Source organism: Zonotrichia albicollis, chromosome 7 (assembly GCF_047830755.1).
Source record: "Zonotrichia albicollis isolate bZonAlb1 chromosome 7, bZonAlb1.hap1, whole genome shotgun sequence".
Taxonomy (NCBI): domain Eukaryota; kingdom Metazoa; phylum Chordata; class Aves; order Passeriformes; family Passerellidae; genus Zonotrichia; species Zonotrichia albicollis.
Genome location: NC_133825.1, coordinates 30,256,621 through 30,278,575, shown reverse-complemented (window position 1 = coordinate 30,278,575; position 21,955 = coordinate 30,256,621). Strand labels below are relative to the sequence as shown.

The window sequence follows — 21,955 nt, the reverse complement described above, 5'->3', positions numbered from 1 at the left end:
TAAATATCTTAAAGCAAAGAAGTTTCCAAAGTTGCAACAAAAAGTAAGTATAGAAGCAGAATTTCACAGGACAATTCCCATTATCTTTATGCAGCAATCACTCATCTCTGCCCAGGAGAAGGTAACACAGGATGAAATCTGCTGGCTCCTTCATATCAGTAGTCTTTGCTTGTCCTTAGGGAAAGTGTTCAAGCTACAGGTAATCCTGTCTGCTAAATCTAGGTTCAATGGTGCTCCAAAGCGTAAAGCTTTGATTTTTGATACTATGGGCACATAAAGGACTGTATCAGCCAACTACCTCTGCACCAACACACACCAAGTGCCTAATGCAGTATTTAGGGCTCTCAAATTAAGTTGCCGGTGTGGCAGAGCCAGTAAAAGACAACACAGAGGTTTATGGTTGTCTCCTGGGTCATGGTAATTGCAACACAGGAACTCTTCCATGGAGCCTTAGTAGTGCAAACTTAAAAGTGCTCTGGGATCTTCTGGACTGAGCCATGTTATTTAAACATCAGCCACTCATTAGGAAAAACCACAGCTTCACTTTTCAGCAACTTTCAACCAGACATCAGACATATGCCTGTATCGTGTAGAAATGGAAGAGGTTAGAGATGCTGCAAGGGTTTATTTCAAGACACTCTGCATACCAGAAGCAGCAGAATAAAACTGGAGGGTAAAGTCTACCTGATTCCTCTTCCATGGACACTCTGCAATGTGCCAGGAGGTACTGAAACTATTACAAACACACATGGCCCGACAGCCTGCAAACTGAGCACTATTGTCCATGGCAGCACAAGTGACAAGTGAACTGAGGCAGATGGCTACCACCCACACTCCCTGCTTCCCCAGCTGCTCAGCAGCCTGGGCAGCCAAGACGGGAACTGTCCCACCATCTCCGAGCCTGGCTGTGTGCCAGGACACTTCCTGCACACTTCACATCACTCAGGATGTCTGTCCCACGAGGAGCCACCACCAACCTGTGCCTGCCAGTGAGCTGGGTGCTCAGCTCCCACCCCAGCTGTTTCTCTAATTACATTAAACACGCAAAATTCAGTTGCAGCTGCTCAGGCTGCTTCCAAAAGGACTCTCCTTTTAATTAAAAATTTGCTATTAAAAAGCATTAAATTGTGTAATGCAAATAATCCTCTAGAAATCATCTGTCCCAGCAGCTAATGCCCAGCTTTGTCAGAGCAGTGACCAGCAGCAGCAGGACAGTTAGCTAACAGGACACAGCGGGCTGCTGTCCCCCAGCCCCTAAGAAACGTGCTCTCCTTCCCTCCTCTCCCAAACCCGACACAGTGAGGTCAGGGTAAGCTGGACATACACCAGCTTGCTGTAAAGCCCCCAAGCACACAGCATTTTACACCAAATGCAGTTCCAAAGCTTTGGAAAATAGAAGAGAAGGAGGATTTGTTAACACTCTGCTCAGGTTCAGGCAGAACCAAGCTGCTGCAGGCTCTGCAAAGAAAGGCAAGAACAGTGCTAAGGAAGTATGAAAAGGCCCACAAGCACAGAGGTGGATTTCCTGTCCCCCTCACCACTGTTCTTACTGTAACCTTTTTAACTCTCCAGCCCTAAAAAATGAGACTAAGGTAGTGCCCAGTTGGGAAATTCCCTTATGCACAGAAATTCACAGCCTAGAAAGGAGCTGCAGGGAGAACAGTACCTTTCCTGTTAAGAAACCTGTCTTTCTGCAGAAGTAAAAAAGAAAAAAAAAACCCACAAAGTATTTTAAAAAAATATTTCAGTGCCAACTAAATGCTATTCTTCCTCTGATTTTAAATGTCTGTATTGATAAGCTGAAGTTCAGCACACAACACATAACATCTAGAATGCCCTAGTTAAACATTAGATGCGCCAAAAGAATATTTCACAGGAATATTTCCTGCTCTCCTGATAACAGTGCAAACAGACCATCCAGAATTGTTATTAATAATTTCCTATTAGCCACATAGCAGATAAGCAAAGTACTTCTGATAACCACTAGTATTATATGAGAGCTTTTTCTAAAAATCCCCCAAAATAATAACAAGCCAACTTCACTGGTGTCTCAAAGAAAATAAGCGGAGAACACCCACTTTATTAAAATTAATAAAATACAGATAGTGGCCACGACAAATTTTAGCTCTCTCACACAATGCTCTGCATCCTGGCATTTCTGCCATGAGGGCTGAATCCCTGCAGGCAGGTGTTGTGCCTGCCATCCCCAAACCTTGCTGTGTGAGCCTGATGCTCTCGGCTCTGCCTGGCACTTCCCAGCACAGCCAGGAGCCCCTGGCACGGCTGCCTGTCGCCTGCAGGATCTGACCAGAGGGCAGCCACCCCCTGCTGCCATCAGGCCTTGGGCAGAGGGACCCAAAGGAGGCTCTCTCCATGCCTCAGTGTGGGGGGGGAAGGCAGAACGTAGGGGAATCCTCCTCTGAGTTTTGCAGCACCTCTGAGTGCACGGAATCTGGCCCTCATCCCACTATTTATTTTTTTAAGGGATTGCTTGCACACAGATAAATCTCACAGCTAAATAGATGAATAATGGAATCCAAATATGTCTCTAGCATAGACCAGAGAGACATACAGAATAAATATATCCCCTGGCAAGGAAAAAAATGCAATTATTACTCTATTCCCAAACTGAGATGGATTATGTAGAAATGGTTTTCTTAAAATCAGAGGAAAAGCTATAAGAAGAGATAGCAGTAAAAGAAGAAAATATGCAGATATAAATAATAGTGAAATAATTAACTGTGAAAATCAGAATGAGAAATGAAAAGGTGGACTGCCTGTGGTTTTGGAGAGCATTCCATCAGGCAAACATGCATGAGCACTCACCTGAATCTCTAACAGTACAGAGACTAGAAAATAACAAATGGTAACTTGCAGCTCAAAGGCCCAAACTTTGTAGCAGGAACGGACTTCAGCTGATAGTCTGAGGGATTTTTGAGTGTTTGTTGGCAGGTTTTCTGGGGTTTTTTGGTTTGTTTTGGCAGGGTAGGAGGAGAGCAGGTTAAAGGTTTAAGTCCAAGAATATTATTGTTTGACCTCTTAGGAAGCTCAGCAACTTGCTGTCCTCTCAGATAGCCCCATGACACTTCCAAGGAAAAGCTGCACAGTAACTGATTAGGTCTCAAAGCATAACTCTTACTACAAAGTCTCTTTTCCCCCTACACTACCTTCCCCATACCATCCCCTCTGCACCTGAAACAGTCCCTCAGCAATAAATTGCAGGGCAGCAGATTTAAACAGCCAGCCATGCATGGGAGCATCCCACTTGAACACCCCTGAGTATCCATAGGGAGCAATCATGGCCAAAACACTGGAGAATGCCCTGCATTTTAACTATTTTTTGCACATTACATCCTTTCTGTCCCAAATGCAAAGGCAGTCTGGATGCCCGCAGCCAAATGAAAACAAGGAAATCTGCTGTTTACAGCAAAACACAGCCTACACTTTTTTTCTTGTTCACTAAGGAAGCAATTAAAATCTCTTGTTAAGGAAAAGGTGACAGGAAAACATTTCAAATGGCAGCAGGGGAGGAATACTGAAGGCTTTCTAATCAAGACTAGTATGTTAAAATGAGGAATGAGTGAACCTGAAGCTGTGGCTGATACCACCAAGACAACAAGCCCAGTATTAATTCTGCAGACGTGACCCACACACCCTGTTTCCCACAAAGGTTTGCTATTGTGGGATAATCCAGCTGGGCCGGACACAGAAGCACAGCATCCTTCTTTCTGTCTTTGCCCCACTTCACACCTCATCTGTAACCATCATTTAAGGACACACAAACTGGAGCCCTTTTCTTATACACATCCATCAAAATCACTCCCACAACTCAGAGGTAGAAGGAGGACAGACCACTTGTTAAAGGAAATGAAATTCAAGTGGGTCAAAAGAAATTCTTCTAATTCACAGGAGATTTCTATACCATTTTCTCCCCATTTTAAATAAGGACATGCCCAAAATTGTGGATTTGTGCTGAGAAAAGCCAACAGATAGAAGTTAAAATAAGAAGAATTCAGGTGCAAGCATATTTTGGAGAAGAAGTCTGAAGTAGGAAAAACCTGAAAAAGCAATAATTCTGATAGATGCTGAGGACAGCATTTCACCACTGCTATAAATTCCCTCAAAGAAATTAACTCTGAAGCATTCAGCAGAGGATACAAAGGCAGAAATCAGGAAAATATTTTGGCTCTGGCTCTTAGGCTACTCGCAACTTCTCTTAAAACATATGGTTTTATTATTCTAGACCTAAGTGCATGCAGTTCTTCACAGCAATGGGCTGCCATGAGCTAGGGCACAATGACCAACCAGAAGTGCTCAGTTCCAACTATGAACAAAAGATATTCAAGAACTTCTTTTATACAGTTAGATTAAAAACACCTAAGAAAAAATACAGATCAAGTGGTGACAAATCCAGAAAAGAGGCCCATATTTACACTGCCATAACAAAGAAAATTTAGGAGAAGAGCAACACCTAACAACACAGTGGACAAAACCCACACACAGAGCAGACTTCTGCTCTGTGCACTGAACAAGTCACAACCCTACCTTTGTAGGAGAATGCTAGAAAAGACTTTTGAAAACTATCAATGATGAGTTTGATTGAATTTTGCATCATTATTGCTTTGGGAAATAGGAAAGGTCATATTTCTGAACTTCATATCTGCACTGAACAAACCTGCAGGAATATTCTAGGGTTCCCAGCTCTGTTACTGCTTTAAATCTTTGATAGGTAGCAGAAGTATGAGGGAAAAATGAATGTTTCACAAAGAAAGTGTCTGTAGTGGATGAACTACAGGACTTAAAAATCAAATTCAGATTTTCAGACTGACTAAAGTTTTCAACTAAGCAGAAAACCAAACAGCTCTTCCTTTAAGCAGGAGTTGATATTCAAGACATTGTAAGTTTAGCTCTGATCTTAGCAATTGCACGATTTTCAGTGGCACAACCAGCAAAGCATCTGCAAATGAAGAGTTAGGGCTATGATTGCTCTTACAGAAATCTACCTCTTTCCAGCAAAACAGGGATTAAGGAGGAAGCAGCTGTATCATTCTATTGTAGACGTTCACAAATACATCCATGTCTAATGTCACAAGATCTATACCTAAGTGAATCACTGAACACTAAGTTGTTCTAGAAGTGGAATTTCCCACAGAGCCATAACTCTTGCCAACTTCCACAGGCTCTTTATCTCTTTATGGACAGTGGGGTTTTAATGATGTTTTCTTCTGCCTCTTCTACACATCCATATCCTCAGTAATGGGTGCCTTTTTTGAAAAGAACAGATCACTGACTGATCTCTGTCCAATTCTGCTGTATTTGATGACCATGGCTGGCAAATGTCTCTCTGGGCCAGAATGCAAAGTTCTCTAGGAGTTGTCAGAAGGAGAAAGAACAAACTGAAATTTAGGGAAAGAAATCCTTACTCTAGTGAAGTCTGACCAGCTATAATGACACATTCCATATCATGCATACCATAAGATGGAAATCAGAAGAAAATTGCCTTGAGTCAACTTTCTTTTGTCCAGACAAAAAACTCTTATTGCATCTCCAAGCTTTTAGAAGGATTACTCTACTGTGATTACCTTGGCCATAATGTGCATTTAAAGACAAGCCAAACACCCAGCTACAGAGCCAAAGCCTCTAATTAGAGCTGGTATTTGATGAAGGCATGTTAGGATAACTCAGAAAGCAGTCATTAAAAAACAAACCAAACAGCAAATGGGAGTATCACTTCTACTTTGTATCTAGAGAAATCTTTATTTTATCAGAGCAGCAGTGTTATGGTCAGTGCATTGCAGTTCAGAATCAACTGTCCTGCAGTAAATGCATAAGACCACAAACTCAACAGCAGGCTTGCTTTATATCCTGTGTACAGGCAAGAGGGAAAAGCAGCCTGCCTCACAGAGTTCTAACTTTCAGTCTTCTGCCCAGACTTGCTACTGGCTCAGGTCCCTGTTGATTTGCTGCAACACAGTTTGCAACAAAAACAGTAACAACAAAAGTTGAAACTGAAAGCAAGTGCAAAAGCTGCAGAATTCTTTTTGGGTTGTGCAGTGTTACTGACATAGCTGACACCGAGGCAACACACCAAGTACTCACTCAGAAGAGTTTACAACATGGAATGCCAGTAACTTGGTGATTACTAACTGCTAATACACATTTTGAGGGGAAAAAAAACCCACTACATCAGAGCAATGTTTCCCTTCCATGACAAAATAACAAGTCCAAGGAACATGGAAGCAGCAATGTCTGTAGCATCTGGACTTCAGCAAGGCTTCTGACAGCATCTTACATGCTCTTTCCACAAGCAATTAAGAAAAAATGTGTATTCAGAACTAGCTGACAACAGTGTTTACAACTCATTGAAAAAAATACTCAAATTTTATCATTGTCAAACTGGAACAATGAATCTAGTGATATCTTCAAGATTTTGGCTGGAGCCCAACAGTACTCACCAGTGTTATTAACTAGCGACATGATTCAATATATGGCACTGTTACCAAAGACCATATTCCTGTGGGACCTGAAACCCTTTACACTATCAGAAGAAAAATCAAAATGGTTTTGACAAATGGGGAGAGGTGAACCCCCAGACCAGATTTCTTCTTTTTCCTGTCTTTTTAAATAAAGATAAAGGTAATACACAGCCAGTTCAATGGGGATTCTCATTTATACAAGAAAAAATAAATAAATATGTGCTTGCCAGAAGTTTTGCAGACATTAGTCTGTGTCAAAAAACAAATGTGCATCAACAATATATTTAAATGAAAGCTTCTAAGGTTGATGTACAAAACAAATATCTTTGGTGGAACAGGTGAAGCACTTCCTTCCCCTCTGGACAACACTGACATGACCTCAGTCATGTCCAATTTTGGGCATCACATTTCTAGAAAGATATGAAGCAACTGGAGAGAGTCCAGAGAAGGAGTGGGAAAAGGAAAAAAAATTGGACTGGAGGCTGGAGGTCTAGAAAATATGACATGAGAAAAGATTGAAAGAACTGGGTTTGTTTAGTCTGAAGAAATAGACTAAAAAGAGACATGATAACAGTCTTCAAATATGTAAAAGATTGTTACAAGAAAGAAAAACTACTTTCCCCAGATACTCCAGATACAACGAGAAACAACAAGCTAAGAGAAAGGCAAATTATGTTTTTAATGTTTAACTGACAGAAAAATGAAACATTTGAAAGACTGCCACCAGGGGCTGTGAAAGGATTAAAGGTTTTAAGTACAAACATGCCTGGAACCAGCCAGGTATAAAAGATTTTCACAGGATTGTTGAATGAACCATATGCCTTCTTGAGGTCTTACTCAGTGCACTTTGATTCTGTTGTAGGCATAAAAATTGATTCCCTTATTTTTATTTGTAAGCACTCATTGACTTTACAATGACTAGTTCCTTTTCTTAAAAGAAAATCTCTTCTTTCTAGGAAGGTGGGAAATTCTCTGTAGAAAATGGAAGGGACCACTGACATTCCCCCCAAACTGTCTTTTCCAAACCACAACAGAACAGAAGACAAGCACTGCCACTCATTACAACTGCAGAATTGAAACAGGAACGTGATATATTTCTCTCTCCCTGATGTTTACTTATAAGAGTGGCTTTCCTGTTGTGTATAAAATTTACTCTGTGAGAGGTTTGGAAAGAAAAGATGTAAGAAATTATAAAAAGGAGAGATTATGGAAGTGAAGTTAAGGTCAAAATATAAAGTGACATCACCTACTAAACTAAGTATAGCAAGTCTTACAGGGCAAATGAAATGCAATAACTAGAGTTTTAGTCAGTGTGAGTACTGCCAAGCAATAAACTTACTGGCTAATATATTCATCAGTGCAAATTACTGCAGAAGGGGGGCCCTGGTCCTCTCAAGCCATACCTACATCACAGCTACACTCAGATGCAAGAAAACTCTGATTAAAAGCTGCTGCTAAGGAACTTTGCATTAAGTCAGTTCCTGAGCTTGTGGAAATTGCTTGTTGATCACACATGGAATAGAGTACAGACACCAGTCCATGGGGTCTGCTCTAAGGCACCTTTCCTCTCCCAGCCCTTCAGAGCAGGAGCAAATGATTACAAAGCTGAAAGTCAGAAGACCAGAGAGATGTCCTTAAAGTATTATCTCCACTGACTGATTTATGCAAAAGTAACACAAAGTAATACATCATAGTCTTCCCAGGAATTGATATTTAACTGTGGTTTTGTTAAAAGTGGCAGTTTGGTATTTCCTAATGTTTTCTTAAATAAATTAGCTCAAATCAGATTGTAGCTAGGATCCTAGAGGCTTTATTTATTTAAAAAAGCTAAAAAGAGGATTATTAATGGTCCAAGCTTCCATGGCGCTTTGGAACTAGATAAAAATCCATGCCCTCTCTCTACATTTCAGTAAATAAGTTAGGCTTTTTAATGTTATTTAATTTAATATTTAATGTGCCTTATTTTGCCTCCCTCTTTATTTTTAGACAAACTATTCCCTTTGCTCCAGTACTCTTTTGTTTTCCCCCCTTCAACATAGGCAATTCAGTCTTGGTCCCTTGTTTTCAGAGTAAGTGGCCACTACAATGAGAGGAGCTGAAGTATTAGCCCATGCTTGTCTCTGAGTACAGCACTTAAACTGACATGTCAGTAAGGGCCAAGGAGAACAAACAGAGTATGGATGTGGAGAAAAACACAACACCTCACTTCCATTGCAGAATGTCAGATGAGCAGACAAGAGTCGTGCCTCACCCAAAGAGCAGGGACAGCTCTGCAGGGGGAGCAGGCAGGAACACTGCACTCTCTGGCGAACGCCTGGGGCAGGCTGCTAAGGCATGGGACAGGGCTGGATGCAAAATTTGTCAGAGAGATAAACTATTGAGGTGATTCAACTTTGACAAGCTGTTGTGAACATTCAGAATACATCTGTTCTCTTACAGCATGCTAGCTGAGACACACTGCTACTCTTGTCTCACCCCTACCCCTCTGAGCCCAAATAAATTTACCAATATTTGGATGCTTTAGAAGTCGGCAAATTCGAGCTTCACGTTCCAGTTTCTGGTGATCTGAAAGAGAATAAGAAACAAGGTGTTAGGTACCACAACTCTGAATTAGGCTCTTGCTCATATTCAACAGAGAGGAACACAGTGACCCAGCAGACATCCTGAAGGCTGAGAACTGCTGGAACATGTCTGTCTCCCAAAACTTCACAGGCATTTCAGGAGAGGGCTATGCAGCTGAGGCTGCACTAGGACTGCTGCTCACACTACAGAGCCAGCACTAAACTGCTATTGCACCCTTTGATTCAAAGTGAGTAGCTGCAAAATGAAAGGCCCTGCTCTTCCATCAGCTTCTCAAACATGTAAAGCCAGTTCCAGTGAGACCCCTTCTGGGAGGTATTCTTTCTCCAAGGCTGGAGAGTCAGAGAAAAAGTCTCAGAAGAAACAACACACATGAAATGGGAAAAGGAACTGCTTCCACTCCAAAGAAACACTGCGAAAGAAGGGCAGAGTAGGAGAGCGAAATACAGCTCCTGCTAGTGCACAGCCATCACATGAAGTAGAGAACTCTGCCAGCTTCAGTGAACTGTAAAGGTAACCATACTTCAGTACCCATGGACAGACTCGCTGGTGAAATGCTGATCACGCACTTCGGAATCTCCAGGCAAGAAATTCTGCTCAAATGCTAAGTATGCTTATTCCAGCCCAAAGGCAACATCAGTTCAAGCACGACATTCATCTGGATTAAAGAAAAATATCAAGGAGAGTAAAAAATGGTTTCTCTTCCCATGTGTGAGTTCAAGGAAAAGAGAAGGACTTAGAACAACACTACCTTCTTCAGCCAAGAAGCAGGAGGCTTTGCAGCCACGGAGACTTTTCACTACAGCAGTGGTTGACTCCTGAATTTACACTACAACAACCCCTTCTTCTCCTTTGAAATGCTCACACTGGACAAGCACAAACTGACATAAAGGAACTGAGGGAGACAAAATATTTTAGGCAGCCCTGGCAGCTGCTAAAATCTAGATGTTTGTGAATGCAGATGCCCAGAACAAGGCAAGTAAGAATGTCCAGTCCTTGGACTTCCCATTCCAGCCATCTAAAGAACACAGCAAAGGGAAGTAGCAGAACCTGCCCACTCCTGACAATTCCCCTCTAGCAGATCTTCAGCACAGGTGAGACTCTCTATCCCTGTGACAAACAGACCTTCACAGGAGTAAGCAGGATCCTTGCCTGGTTGGACTACTTAGCAGATCACTGGTAGTGATAGGAATGGAATAGTGATAGGAATGCAGCACCCTCTGAATTATAGGAACCCCACTGGAGACCCACTTCAACAAAGCTGCACAGCACTACTTGGCCTGAAAATTGTCTGTTCAGCTACTTGGTCTCTGCATCATCTTCCCTTCTCTCTGTAAAGGAGGCTTGGGGCAATTGTTCTCTTCCCCGTGAGCAGAAGACTGAGACTGAGCCAAATCTCAGCACAGAACAATTTTGTCTCCCAGGCTGGGAATAGAAGCTCAGGGCATTGCACGATTCCTGTCTTCTTTTCCACTGCTGAACTATAGAAAATGTCCCAATTAATACATTATAGGGCTGAGATGTGCTTACATTCTCATCTGCTATTGTTCAGGGATGGGGGAAGGTAAATTACTCCTTTCATCTCTCCTTCTTTCTCAGTCCTGGAAATTATTGTTGTTGTTGCATATATTTTAGAGTTCTGTGCCAGAACCACTCTCCAATAAAATACAAGGCAGCAAGAAAGCCTGGAGAGCTTCCATGCTCCTGAGGCCTTGGTGCAGTGCAAGCACTTTCTCACCTGCATTAGTTGGGAGGGGTGGGGATGTCTTTGCTTCCCTTTTAGCAACATCTCTCACAAATGAAATTTTGCAAAACACAGTAGCAAAGTAACAGAAGTGCTGCACACTCTGCACTCAGGATAGATTCTCACAGCAGGACAACAGTTTAAGATAAACTATCCACAGCCTGCTTGCGCGCTTTGGCCTCACAAATTCCCCACTTTCCCTCTCAGCTCTACTTGGAACTCCTATGGAAGGGGATCCTTCATCTGCTCAGATCACGTTGCCCTTGTGCACAGCTATACTTGCTGAGAATCTGTTCCCAAGTACAAGGACACAGAGAAGCAGGCAGCAAAAACAGCTGAGCAAAGGGGGAAGAAGAGGCAAGAGCTCACCACGTGCTATTCAGCTCCCAAGTCCTGACAGTCAGGACAGACAGCTGACAGGAGCAAGGCTCAAACAAAATGACATAACCATCAAAATGCCATGGGAGATGTAAATCAAGAGCAATTGCTCCCCTGAAATCCTACACCGTCGTGCAGAGGGAGGGGAGCTGGCAGGGCAGCTAGTGTTCATGGGCAGCAGCCACATCAGAACTTGTGACAAGAGGTCACCACCCCACACTCCATCCCTCCAGCACCACACAGCCTGGCCGGAGACCAGAGGAGGAGTACAGCACTCCGGTCACAAGGTACAGGAAACTATTTCTGGTCGGGGGGAAAGCATACCACACTCTTCTGTCTCCAGGGCAACAAAACAGGCCAACTCAAGCACAACTCACAGAGAAAAAGCACACTCCAGCCCTGGGAGCACCAGCCCGCAGCAGTCAGCCGCCACAACTGGGAGCAGCGAAAGGTCAGGCTGGGCGGGTTTCCTGCCGCCCGCCCTGCGGGATCACAGCTCCCGCTCCTGCAGCAGCTCCAGCACACGGCCCAGCCAGCGACTTGGTAAACACTCCATCCCCAAAGGTCTTCAGCACCTGGTGGCCTTTGGCACGGTGTAAACATTTGACTCTTACCAAATCAGTACCAGAGTCAATTCAGTACTTATGGGGAACAACCTGGTACCCAAATGCATAAGGAATAAACACAGAACCTCAACTTTCTACCTTACTCTGCTCTAACAAAGGTTTATTCCCAGTAGGAGACAAAATATCCAGTATTTTTTGAGTCCAGCAGAGCAGTGAATGGGTTGGCTTTAACACTTTTCTCATACAGGATCTGTCTGAACTTGAAAATACAAACTAGTCCTAACTGTATTAAAATAACAATGAAAAAACCCCTTCCTTACCAAGAGCCTGCAAAGAAATAACTTCTCCTCCCTCTGCCCTAAAGATAAAACTTATTTCTGCAGGTCATTTTTGGAGTGGAGGTGTTTATTCCTAATGCACAGTAGAACTATACCTCATAGCTAACAGGAGCACAACAACACATCTGACCTACCTTGCAGGATTCTAGGCCTGGGATTCTAGGTTGGCCTATTTCTCACCTTTCACAAAACTGTGACATTCAACCAGTAATTTCCATAATCTGCCTAAAACAAAGTATATCCTTTAGAAAGCATAAGGGTTCACATTCAAGAATACAAGTGATAAATAAAGTCATACACCCACAGAAATTACTGCAAATGTTAGCTCTCTTTCCTGTTAAAATTCGGCACTGCTGTTCCAAGTCTGAATTCATCTACCTCCTGCTTCCAAATATTGGATTTCATTAAGCTCTTTTCCTGCTACGTTACAGAGCTGTCTAGCCCTGAACAATAGCTGATGCTTAAAACTTAAGTACAGGATATTACAAACACTCATCTAATATTCATTTACTGTTTTCCAGCCAAAAAAAAAATAATCTTGCTATTTGGAAAATTATTCTATCTGCAGTCTGAAGCAATGAGTATCTACACAGACAGGAAAGTGAAATCTATATATCTCTTTTGTAGCAAAACTTAAAATGTAAATGCTTAAGATGGTGCTTAAAAAAGGACAAAACTTACTTGTGTTTGATACACAAACTGAAGTGTGAATGTCTATTTATCTTTATCAGTCCTTTATATAGCATGATTTTTCTATCTCTGTTCAGCATGTAAACCTACATTTAACTCAAGTACCTTTAACATCATTGCTCTGCAAACACAGCACTGTCACTTCAGTGACATTACTCCTGGGTTTCTTTAGAACATACCTGACGATAAAATGCCTTTTAAAAGTACTGGGATTTCTTTGGGATGGCTTTTTATTTTAAATTAACTTAAATAGAAAATAAGAATGGCTGTGTTAGCGCACAACAAAATATGCAGTCCAGTCACTGAGGTAGGACTTTTAATGCATAATGGATGGACACAAACGGGTGTAAATCAGCACAACCAGTGAAGTCACTGCTGTAAGAAACTCTAACTGGGAAGGTTAAAACAACAACCCTGCCTGAGTACAGAAGACCAAAACCATCATAGTTTGTCCTGATTTTCTACAATGCATCAAACTTCAGCAGGTCTTGTGGCTAAAGCTCACTCCTTATTTAGTACACCTGCCTTAAGAAAGGAAAAAGATAAAGGAGCAGGGGATAACTTTTAGTAGCCTAAATTTCAGCCACTTTAGTGGAAAGGCAGATTCTTTCCTAAACCAGTAAAAAGAAGCATCAAGAAAACTAACACTTAGATGTGAATCAGCTCTGTGATAAGAAACTATGTCATGAAGAAAAAAAAAGTGTTCCTCCCATTACAAATGCATAATATTTCTATTTTCAACTGGAATATACAATCTGGGTGCTCACTACTGCAGTCCACCTGTCTTCAATCCTGCATTAGGACCATGCTCTGTCCTTGCTGTTAAAGGAGGCTTACAACTATCATTCCTGTGGGAACACATTCTAGATTACATTTCTGAGAATGGGAAGAGTCCGGAAGAAGAATCAAACTCAAAGCAATAAATTCAGTTTGATTGCTGTCATCATGCCAATTCCGGGAGATAGTCAATTGGTGCCAGCTGCTAAGATACCATTTGAGTTGCATCAAGACAGAAATCGAATTTACATCAAATACATTTTGTAGTGTGAGACTAGTCTGAACCTTCAGGTTCCTTCATGCTTGTTTAAATTTAAACTTCCTCTCTGAGACATTCCCAGCAAAAGAGGATTAGTTCCCTCACCCTGCACTTCGAGACACAGACTTCGCCCCATATTCTCTCATTTTTTCCAGCAAGACTGTACTACAGAATGACTGACATGTCTCAGCATTTGCATCAGGGTAGCAGAGGACACTATGCCATACCAAACCACCACCTTAAACAGGGATACCAGCAAGTCTTAGACTGACACCACTTCCCCATCTGCAGAATTAGTAGAAACAAACATAAAAATCATTCTAGGCCTTAAGAATGACCAGAGGCTTCCATCAATTCAGTATATCCTTTCTGACAAGAGCTAAGAGGAGATGCCTAAAAAGAAATGCAAAGAAAATAAGCATATAATGACCCCTTCCTCTCTCCTTTTCATTTCAGTGTTTCTACACTACCATTTCAAAAACCAGCTCAAATTAATAAATCTGTAGCAGCATACTACTGCCATTGCAGGCTACATTTCTGAAAGCCAGAGTCTGTTTTCCAGCCTCTCAGTGCAGAATGATCCCAGTGCCACCATGTCCCAAGTGCAAGTGCAGAGGGGCTCCCACAGCCAAACAGCACCTCCAGCACCTCTGTGGTAGCAACTGTGCAAGAGTCACAAAGTCACCAAGGGCAACACATGTCTGGAGCCATGTGAGGATGAAAGAGCCAAGCTCCACTTTTCTCAGCCAGCGAAAGCTCGAGAAACAAGACGGTGGCAAAATCCTCATCTCTTGCCATCAGCTACAGACAGAAGGAGGATGTTCAAGTATCAACATGACACAATAAACAAATATAAGATTTCTTTCAAGAAATGCCGGCAAACATATTTTCTGAAAGCCTTTCCTTCAGTAAAACCACTAACATCAACACCTTGTAATAGCCTTTTCCCATGCTCTCACTACTTCCCAGAAACAAACAACTCCATGTGTAAAAGTGTAATATGACCCCTAACAGTACATATACACACAGATCTTAAAGACAACCTTAAGTCCACACCATTGGTCACAAGCTCTGTTTACACACACCAGTATCTGTGAACCCCTGGTATTACTGTACAGAGAAGCCAAAACAAACAAATTAAAATAAACACCCCACATAAACTTAGCACAGTCTCTACTTTTCTCTTCAAGTAACACAGAAATTAGACTTTGAACACCACAGAGTGTGTGTTCACAATCAAGATGGTTTAAGTAATTCTATTTGCATCTCAAATGAGCACCCTGAAGAGTGGGCCACGGCAATTTATTCTCTTTTCCTGCATTTCATTGCCTTGTACTTACCTTGCAAAGATAATCTGACTGAAGGCAGATATTAATATGTGTACAATAGCGGCCAAAGCAAAAAAGCTATTAAAAATACCTAGAAGAGAGGAATCTTTTTAAAAAAGTCGTAGTGTGCACCTTTGACATTGCACTTTCTACACTTGGTGTCACTCAAAGCTGCCTTTTCTATTCACATGTATATTTCTCAGTTTATCAGCTAACAAGTTGTCGAAAATTTTTCTTTGAATTATCTAGCAGGTGGACCTGGTAAAAGAAAGAGAATTCCTATCCACTTGTTTTCAACAGGAACACATACCCTGAGTATTACCTACTGCACACCTTACAAAGCAAACCAGCAGCACACCAATGTGCACATGAAGAGGAAGTGGGGAGCTTGGGCTCTCACAGCCACCAGCAACTTTCCAGGAACTTCAAGAATCAAAGGAGGTCAAATTAGTGAATCAGCACAGGCTCACTGCTACAGGTGAGAGTGATCTCTGTCACAATTAATGATGTGAGCAGATTAAGTGTGCTCAAGCCTAACATGCCATTCTTTGCCTACAAAGGCAGAGATAAAGCCGTACGTGTGTTTCACTACCTCAGAGAGTATGATAACCAGGTTCTGCAGGTTCTCACCTCCAGAAGATCCCACAGTTTGACCAAAGCCAGCACTGCAAAGCAACACGAAATACAACAGCATGGGCACTCAGGAAGGGGAGGGAGCAAGCACCCCAGCCATTCACTGCAGACATAGTCCTTGGCTTCAAACTTGAGATAAACTCAGAATCTGGGCAAGGGAACTCCTTCTGACCTTTCTACAGCACTCAGGGAAGCATTTTGTAAACCCCTTCATGAGACATCCCTCTACACCACACACTGCCCCCTCCCCACTAGCCACAGGCTCCTGCAGCCCTGCTCTTCAGGCTGTTTTAAAAGCTTTACTGTTCCCAGTCTTACTCAGCAAAGTGTAACAAGCCAAGCAGAGCCCAGCGGATTCAGCTGGAAGCCCTGGTGTCAATGCAGCCACTGACAAATAAGCCAGCAGCATGACTGCATTAGGAGAGTGGAGGATACCTGCCTACAGAACAACTGACAGAAGCCAAAGCACCACTGAGACCCCAGCCAGAGTCTTCAATAAAATCTGACATGACATACATGCCATCTCATGCACGAGCCCTGTTTGTGGTCCACATTTCTCATGGCATATCAGTCTCTCTTGCTGGCAAGATAAACATCTCTCCATCTCCCCAGTCACCTTTCCCATGCCACCAGTGGGATATACAAGGCCTGTGCCAACTCTGCTTTATTCTGCTTTATTATCTGCCTTTCCCATCAAATATTTACTTTAGTTGTTAAAAACCAATGAAGAATTTCCAAGAGCCTCTGACTTGAATTTCATTCTTCCTCTTTTTTCCTGCTAACCATCATGTTTTTTTCATGTCAATGCGATGGAGGCAAGTCATAGAAGGAAGTACCCTTCCAGGGTTGGTGGTGAATGAGTAGGAATGAAATGTTTCAGCTCAGAGGTTGCCTGCAAAGCTGTGTGCCAGATTAGCACCTACAGCCACCAAGTTGGGACCTACAGTCTGCTGCAATAATTAAGAATTCTACAAACTGACCATTAAAATTACCCATCATTCACCAACTCCACCTGTTCCATTGACTACTGCAAAGAATGCCATTTCTTGCTTTACAAACTTCTTCCTTGCTCAGGGTGGGATGGAACACAAGGAAAATCAGTGCTGCAGTGGGAGGTCCTGGCAACCATTCCCACAGCAGCAGATTGTAGCTCCCCTCTGAAGGAATACATCTCCCAGCTGACAAGAACAAAAATGCAGCCACCTTCCTCCTAATCTGAAGCAAGGAAGATCACCAACCACAAATTCTGTCAGGCTGACAGAAGCATAGCAAAGGGCACAAATATTATCTGCTGTGGCCAGGGGGCATTAGTGCACCCATCACAGCCCTGACACAGGAAGAAATGTGGTGCAATTGCACACCCCCCAAGAATGGTGTGATTGCCCTGCTGGCCAGCCTGGCATATTGAGGGCATTTGCTTGAAGGTCCCCACTAAGTGTGAGATAACAGTTTATTTTAGCTCTTCTTGGGTATATTAGCTTAGTGTAATTTAAAAAGCTTTCAAAAGCCTATATCCCAGAGAAAAGAAGAACTGTAGGGTACAAACACAACTAGCAAAATGAATGAAGTTTTCAAAACAGAAGACACTGAGCTCCCCAGCTGTGAATAGTCAAACAAAGTTCCCTTTCTTGCACCAAGACACAACAAAGATGACTACAACTCTCTGTCACAATCATTTCCGACTGTTTCTGGCAAGAAGACCTTCAGTTCAGAATACTTGTGCAGCCCAACTCTCAAAGCACAGCCCCTCACACCACGTGCAACAGATCCCTCCCTTTCCTGGTGCCTGCCCCACATGCAGCACGCCCTCCTCCTTCCCCGGTAAGGCTGTGGTTCAGCACATTCTGCTCCATTTTGCCTCCTGCAGCTTGCACTTTCCTCTGCAGCCCCACATCCCCCCAGTTTCAGCAACTCAGCAGGGAGACGTCCCTGTTCCCTCTGATGGCAGCCCCAGCCCAGCTCTGCCATCACTAGTTTCCCATCTGCAAGGGCACCATTTTTTAAAAAAACTGCATTTTACAAGTAAATCACGTGATCAGCTGCTAGTTTGGGTGCAGAGCCAAGAAACACTCTGGTGCATGGGGGAAGGGAGCTGATGTATTTTTTGTTTCATGTGACCAGCTTACCAGAAACTTCACTAAGACCAAGAGCAGATCCTCCACCCACACCCCTCCTTTACCACAGCCCCTTCTCCCTGACACTCTCACAGCAGAGCTGCAGAGCAAAGGCACAACAGGGGGATCTGGCAGCTCACATGCCTACAGCCAACCATCAAGTCCAAAAAGAGGTGGGACACCAGCTTTGCATCCCAGTGGACCCACTGAAGGCAAACATTGAAGGAGCTCATCTCTCCCACCAAGGTTATGGCTTGAGAAAGGGAGAACTTGTGGCTTAGGAGACGCTAAGGCAGGAGGCTGCAGCACCAATGCTAACTTGCACAAACACACCACAATACTTGGTTAGAAAGTTGAGAGGGAATGTTTTAGATCCAAGAGGCCGGCTGTAGGATGCATGCTTAAATAAAGAGCATCCCAACATGCTCTCACAGAGACATGGGAAGGGGATAACTGATTTTTTAAAAAAATCCACAGTCTAAATTTTACATGGGTTCCATATGCTTTCTGCAATGACATGGACAGGATAATATGCATGGCAGCATCTCTTAGCTCACATAGAGCTGTACAATAATGTATTTCCTTAGGTGCCCTTTAGACACCTCTCTTGAATTGCCCCTAAACCTACACAGCACAAGCAGAGATTTGGGAAAATAGAAATTCTGGCAAATTTCTAAAAACCAGAGAATGAAATGGTGGGGGAAAAAAAAGTTAGAAAATAAACAAAATATGCTCATAAATTAGCAACTGCTTCCATAGTATCTTTTTTTGGAGAATCTCTAGGTATGTAACAAATATTTACTCTAAGGCCAGAAAACCCTTGAAGCATGAGGTTTCTTTCTCTGCCTTAAAGAGCTGGAGGAGAAAAGCAGAGGTACTGAAACCAGAGAATGTCAGTGACAAGTCTGTGAACAAACTCAGATCTTTGGAACCTGAGCCTTTCACTATGCTGTTTTTCATCCTTCTGCAGAAAGAGAAATGAAGATAGAAACAATGCAGTTCAGATCTAATGGATTTTGAACACTCAAAGCAAAAATTGATAGGGGGAGCATTAGTACTGCTGTGATACCTCATCATGTCTCACTCTGGGAAGCCTGAAATCTGACTTCAATGGCATGCTAGGACCTAAGGAATTTTTATTATGAGGTCTGGTGTTCAGAATTGGAAAAAAAATATTTTTCTTTTAAAAAAATACACATTTAGTCTCTTTGGGAACAGCCACCCAACAAAGACTGCATTGCACTTGACAAGAGCACAGCCTGAAAATAGCTTCCTTCACATGAAAGCTCCAGATTTGGACAATCTGGTGTGCACAACAGCTTTAAAGTGGTCACCCTGTTCCATTACCATGCTTGCTTTCAGATTCTCAGGGAATGAGGCACCTGACTTGCACCTTTTTCCAAAAAAGCAGCTGCTATGCTACAGTTTTGATTTATTCTCCAGCTAAGTTAATTTCTTGTTTTGATCAATGTTTAATGCTCCTGGCTAGATCAGTTTAGATCTTGTTTGCCTGGAGGCATTTAATGCTGCTCCATTACCGTAATACCAATTTTAAGGTCATCTACAGCTCCCCCACACCAAGCCTTTTGCTGTGATTTGGATCTAAATTATGTGGTACATTTTGGCATTGAATTGCACAGCACCATATCAAGTCAACAGACACTTACTGAATCTCAAGAGATGGTCAGATTTGCTGATTACAGGCAACACACCCAGAACATTCTCACTGATGAAGTCCACCCCGCCCCAAAGAAAGACTGAACACGAGGGATTGAAACCATAGCCCTCATGTTATCTCAGAGCACACAGTTCTGTAAATTGCTGCCTATCTGAGGCAAAAAATGAGAGGGGAAAGGGGGGTGCATCATATGGAGAAAGAAGATGCAGAGAAACAGTTATTAAAGCACTAACACTGATGGCTGCAAAGGAACTTTCTCTGTTGAGATTCAGTTTTAACGAGGTGGTGGTTAAGATGTCAAGCCAACACGTCTGAAGACTAAACCCTCCTTTGTCTACAGAACACATAAATGAGAAGAGTGGCAGAAAAATCTTCTCCACATTACCCACCAGGCAGCCTCAGCTTTGACCTAAAAGGAACACTTCTGCCCTACAAATATTATTTCCACAAAGAGTTTGAATTTCAAATCCAATAAAGACAGTAGATCATGGTCTTGTCTATGCCCAGTGCCTGAGGAGTCTTCACAGTCCAGTATGAGATCTGTGGAGCACAAAGGTGGGCTGTAGACAGCAGCACTCCCTGCTAGAAGAAGCTTCTGAACAGGCACCATTGGCAGCAGACAGCACAGTAAAAAATGTGTCCTTATGCTCACTTTTTTGCCATCTCTACCTGGACAGCTGCTCTAGCAAAATAAGATTTGGGATCTTGCTCATCCTATCACTGAAGCTGCCATCTTTGCTTCAAGGGCAATGCTAGCAAAGGTGATCCCTGCCCCTTCCTAAGCCTCTTTCCTTTTCTTCAGTTCTTCTGTCAAGAAGTTCATCCAAATAGTGCAGTCCTCCAGCATAGCAGGCAGAGGACAACTACAGGTAAATACTGTGAAGATACTGCTGCAGCCTCAGCACAGAAATACATAGCTCACAAGCTCACAGACACGGGGAACACGGAAAAAAGCAGTATGGCCCATTACCTAAAATAAATAACTAAATAGTCACCTGTGCTGTAGGACTGGTCTCTGCAGAAAAAGAGGTTCCTGGGTTCTGTGACCCAGCAGAGGAGGGGAGCAGTAGCAGAGCAAGCAGCAGTGTTCAGGACTTAGGGACAGCAAGTCTCCCAAGCTGCTTATATCTAACACAGCCAGGATCTGGAGTGACAGCAGCCAGTGGGCAGGAAGGCCTAGGAAGCATGTCCTCCAGGCCCTGGGAAATGCAAGCATAAAATGTGCTTCTAAAAGAAAAACATTAACGGCACTTGTAGACAGGAAAAGAGACAGGAGACAAAGACAACTAAAGAAGTGTCCGGAGGGAAGACAAAGCCACGTGTATGGAGCATGGGAAAGACAGAGAACCCACCAAAAGGGGCAGCACAAGGAAAATGGGATCATGTGAACTGAGAAGGCCCAACTCAGAGATGTGATTTGTTGGCCTTGGTGAATGGGAGCAAAAGGTAGGACAGTGGATGCCCAGGGCAGGCTGCTCTTCTTCATGGGCCATAACCTTCAGCACACTTACTGACCATGTTGCCCACAGTTCAACAGAAATTAAGTTTGGCAACTTCTGATTAGTTTAGCAACTGGTATAATCATAAATGAATCTGTTTTTCATTTTACAATTATTTAAACAACTTCCTGTTCTTCACACTGTACCCATATTCAGTCCTCCACCACACACTGAAACACATTTCTCTGTGCCATAAGACCCTCCAGTCCTCACAGCCAGGGAGGTGCCTGGAGAGGGCACTCAGCCTAACCACAAGAGCCACCATCCAAAACAGTGACCATGCTGCTGGCAGATCAGCTCAGGAAGTTTCTGCCTCCAGCCCATTTGCTTGTTCTCACCTCCTCTGCCAAGTTCAGTGCCAGATCAGCTGTTTGGGTGACAGCCCTACAAGCAGGGAAGGAGAAGAGAGCAGTAAAGACAATTTTAAGTCTTCTCTGAAGTCAGTTAGCTTTGAAAGCAGTTGATAAAATTAACAACGCTAACAGAAACTGCCCACTGCAAACAGCAACCAAATAAAGCTGCTAGTTCCCAAATGGCTGATGACCAAGGCACAGCTGCGCCGGGTGGGGGAGGAGAGGGGAAAGCGCGCATGAATCCTCGAGTGAGTCACTCACTCCCTGCATCCCTGCTGGCCTAGATAAACGCTGCTGCCAGTCGGTGATGGGTGCTGCAAACCGACTCTTAAGCCCACAGCATCCCCGCTGCTCATCTCCTGGTGGGCACAAAGCCTGCACTGAACAGCACCATCTTTGTGCAAGTGGGCAAGCAAGACAGGTAGTCACAATCACCATAAGGGCTCAGGTGTTCCCATTTGGCTAGGATTGACTTTTATGTCTCTTCTTGCCCTTGCTCCTGATTTCAGGAATTGTCCCTCAAGGACTGAGATCTCAGGCAG

At 43.1% G+C, this 21,955-nt stretch overlaps 1 protein-coding gene across 14 annotated transcripts in view; it reads right to left on the bottom strand.

Annotated features, from left to right (window-relative positions):
• CAMK2G (calcium/calmodulin dependent protein kinase II gamma) overlaps window positions 1–21,955 on the bottom strand; it is a 115,762-nt gene that overhangs the window by 54,436 nt on the left and 39,371 nt on the right. For all 14 annotated transcript variants that reach the window (XM_014275647.3, XM_005481450.4, XM_014275649.3 and 11 more), the window contains exon 3: window positions 8,982–9,041. In XM_014275647.3, the coding sequence (XP_014131122.1) occupies window positions 8,982–9,041 (60 nt within the window). The remainder of the gene's footprint in view (window positions 1–8,981; window positions 9,042–21,955) is intronic.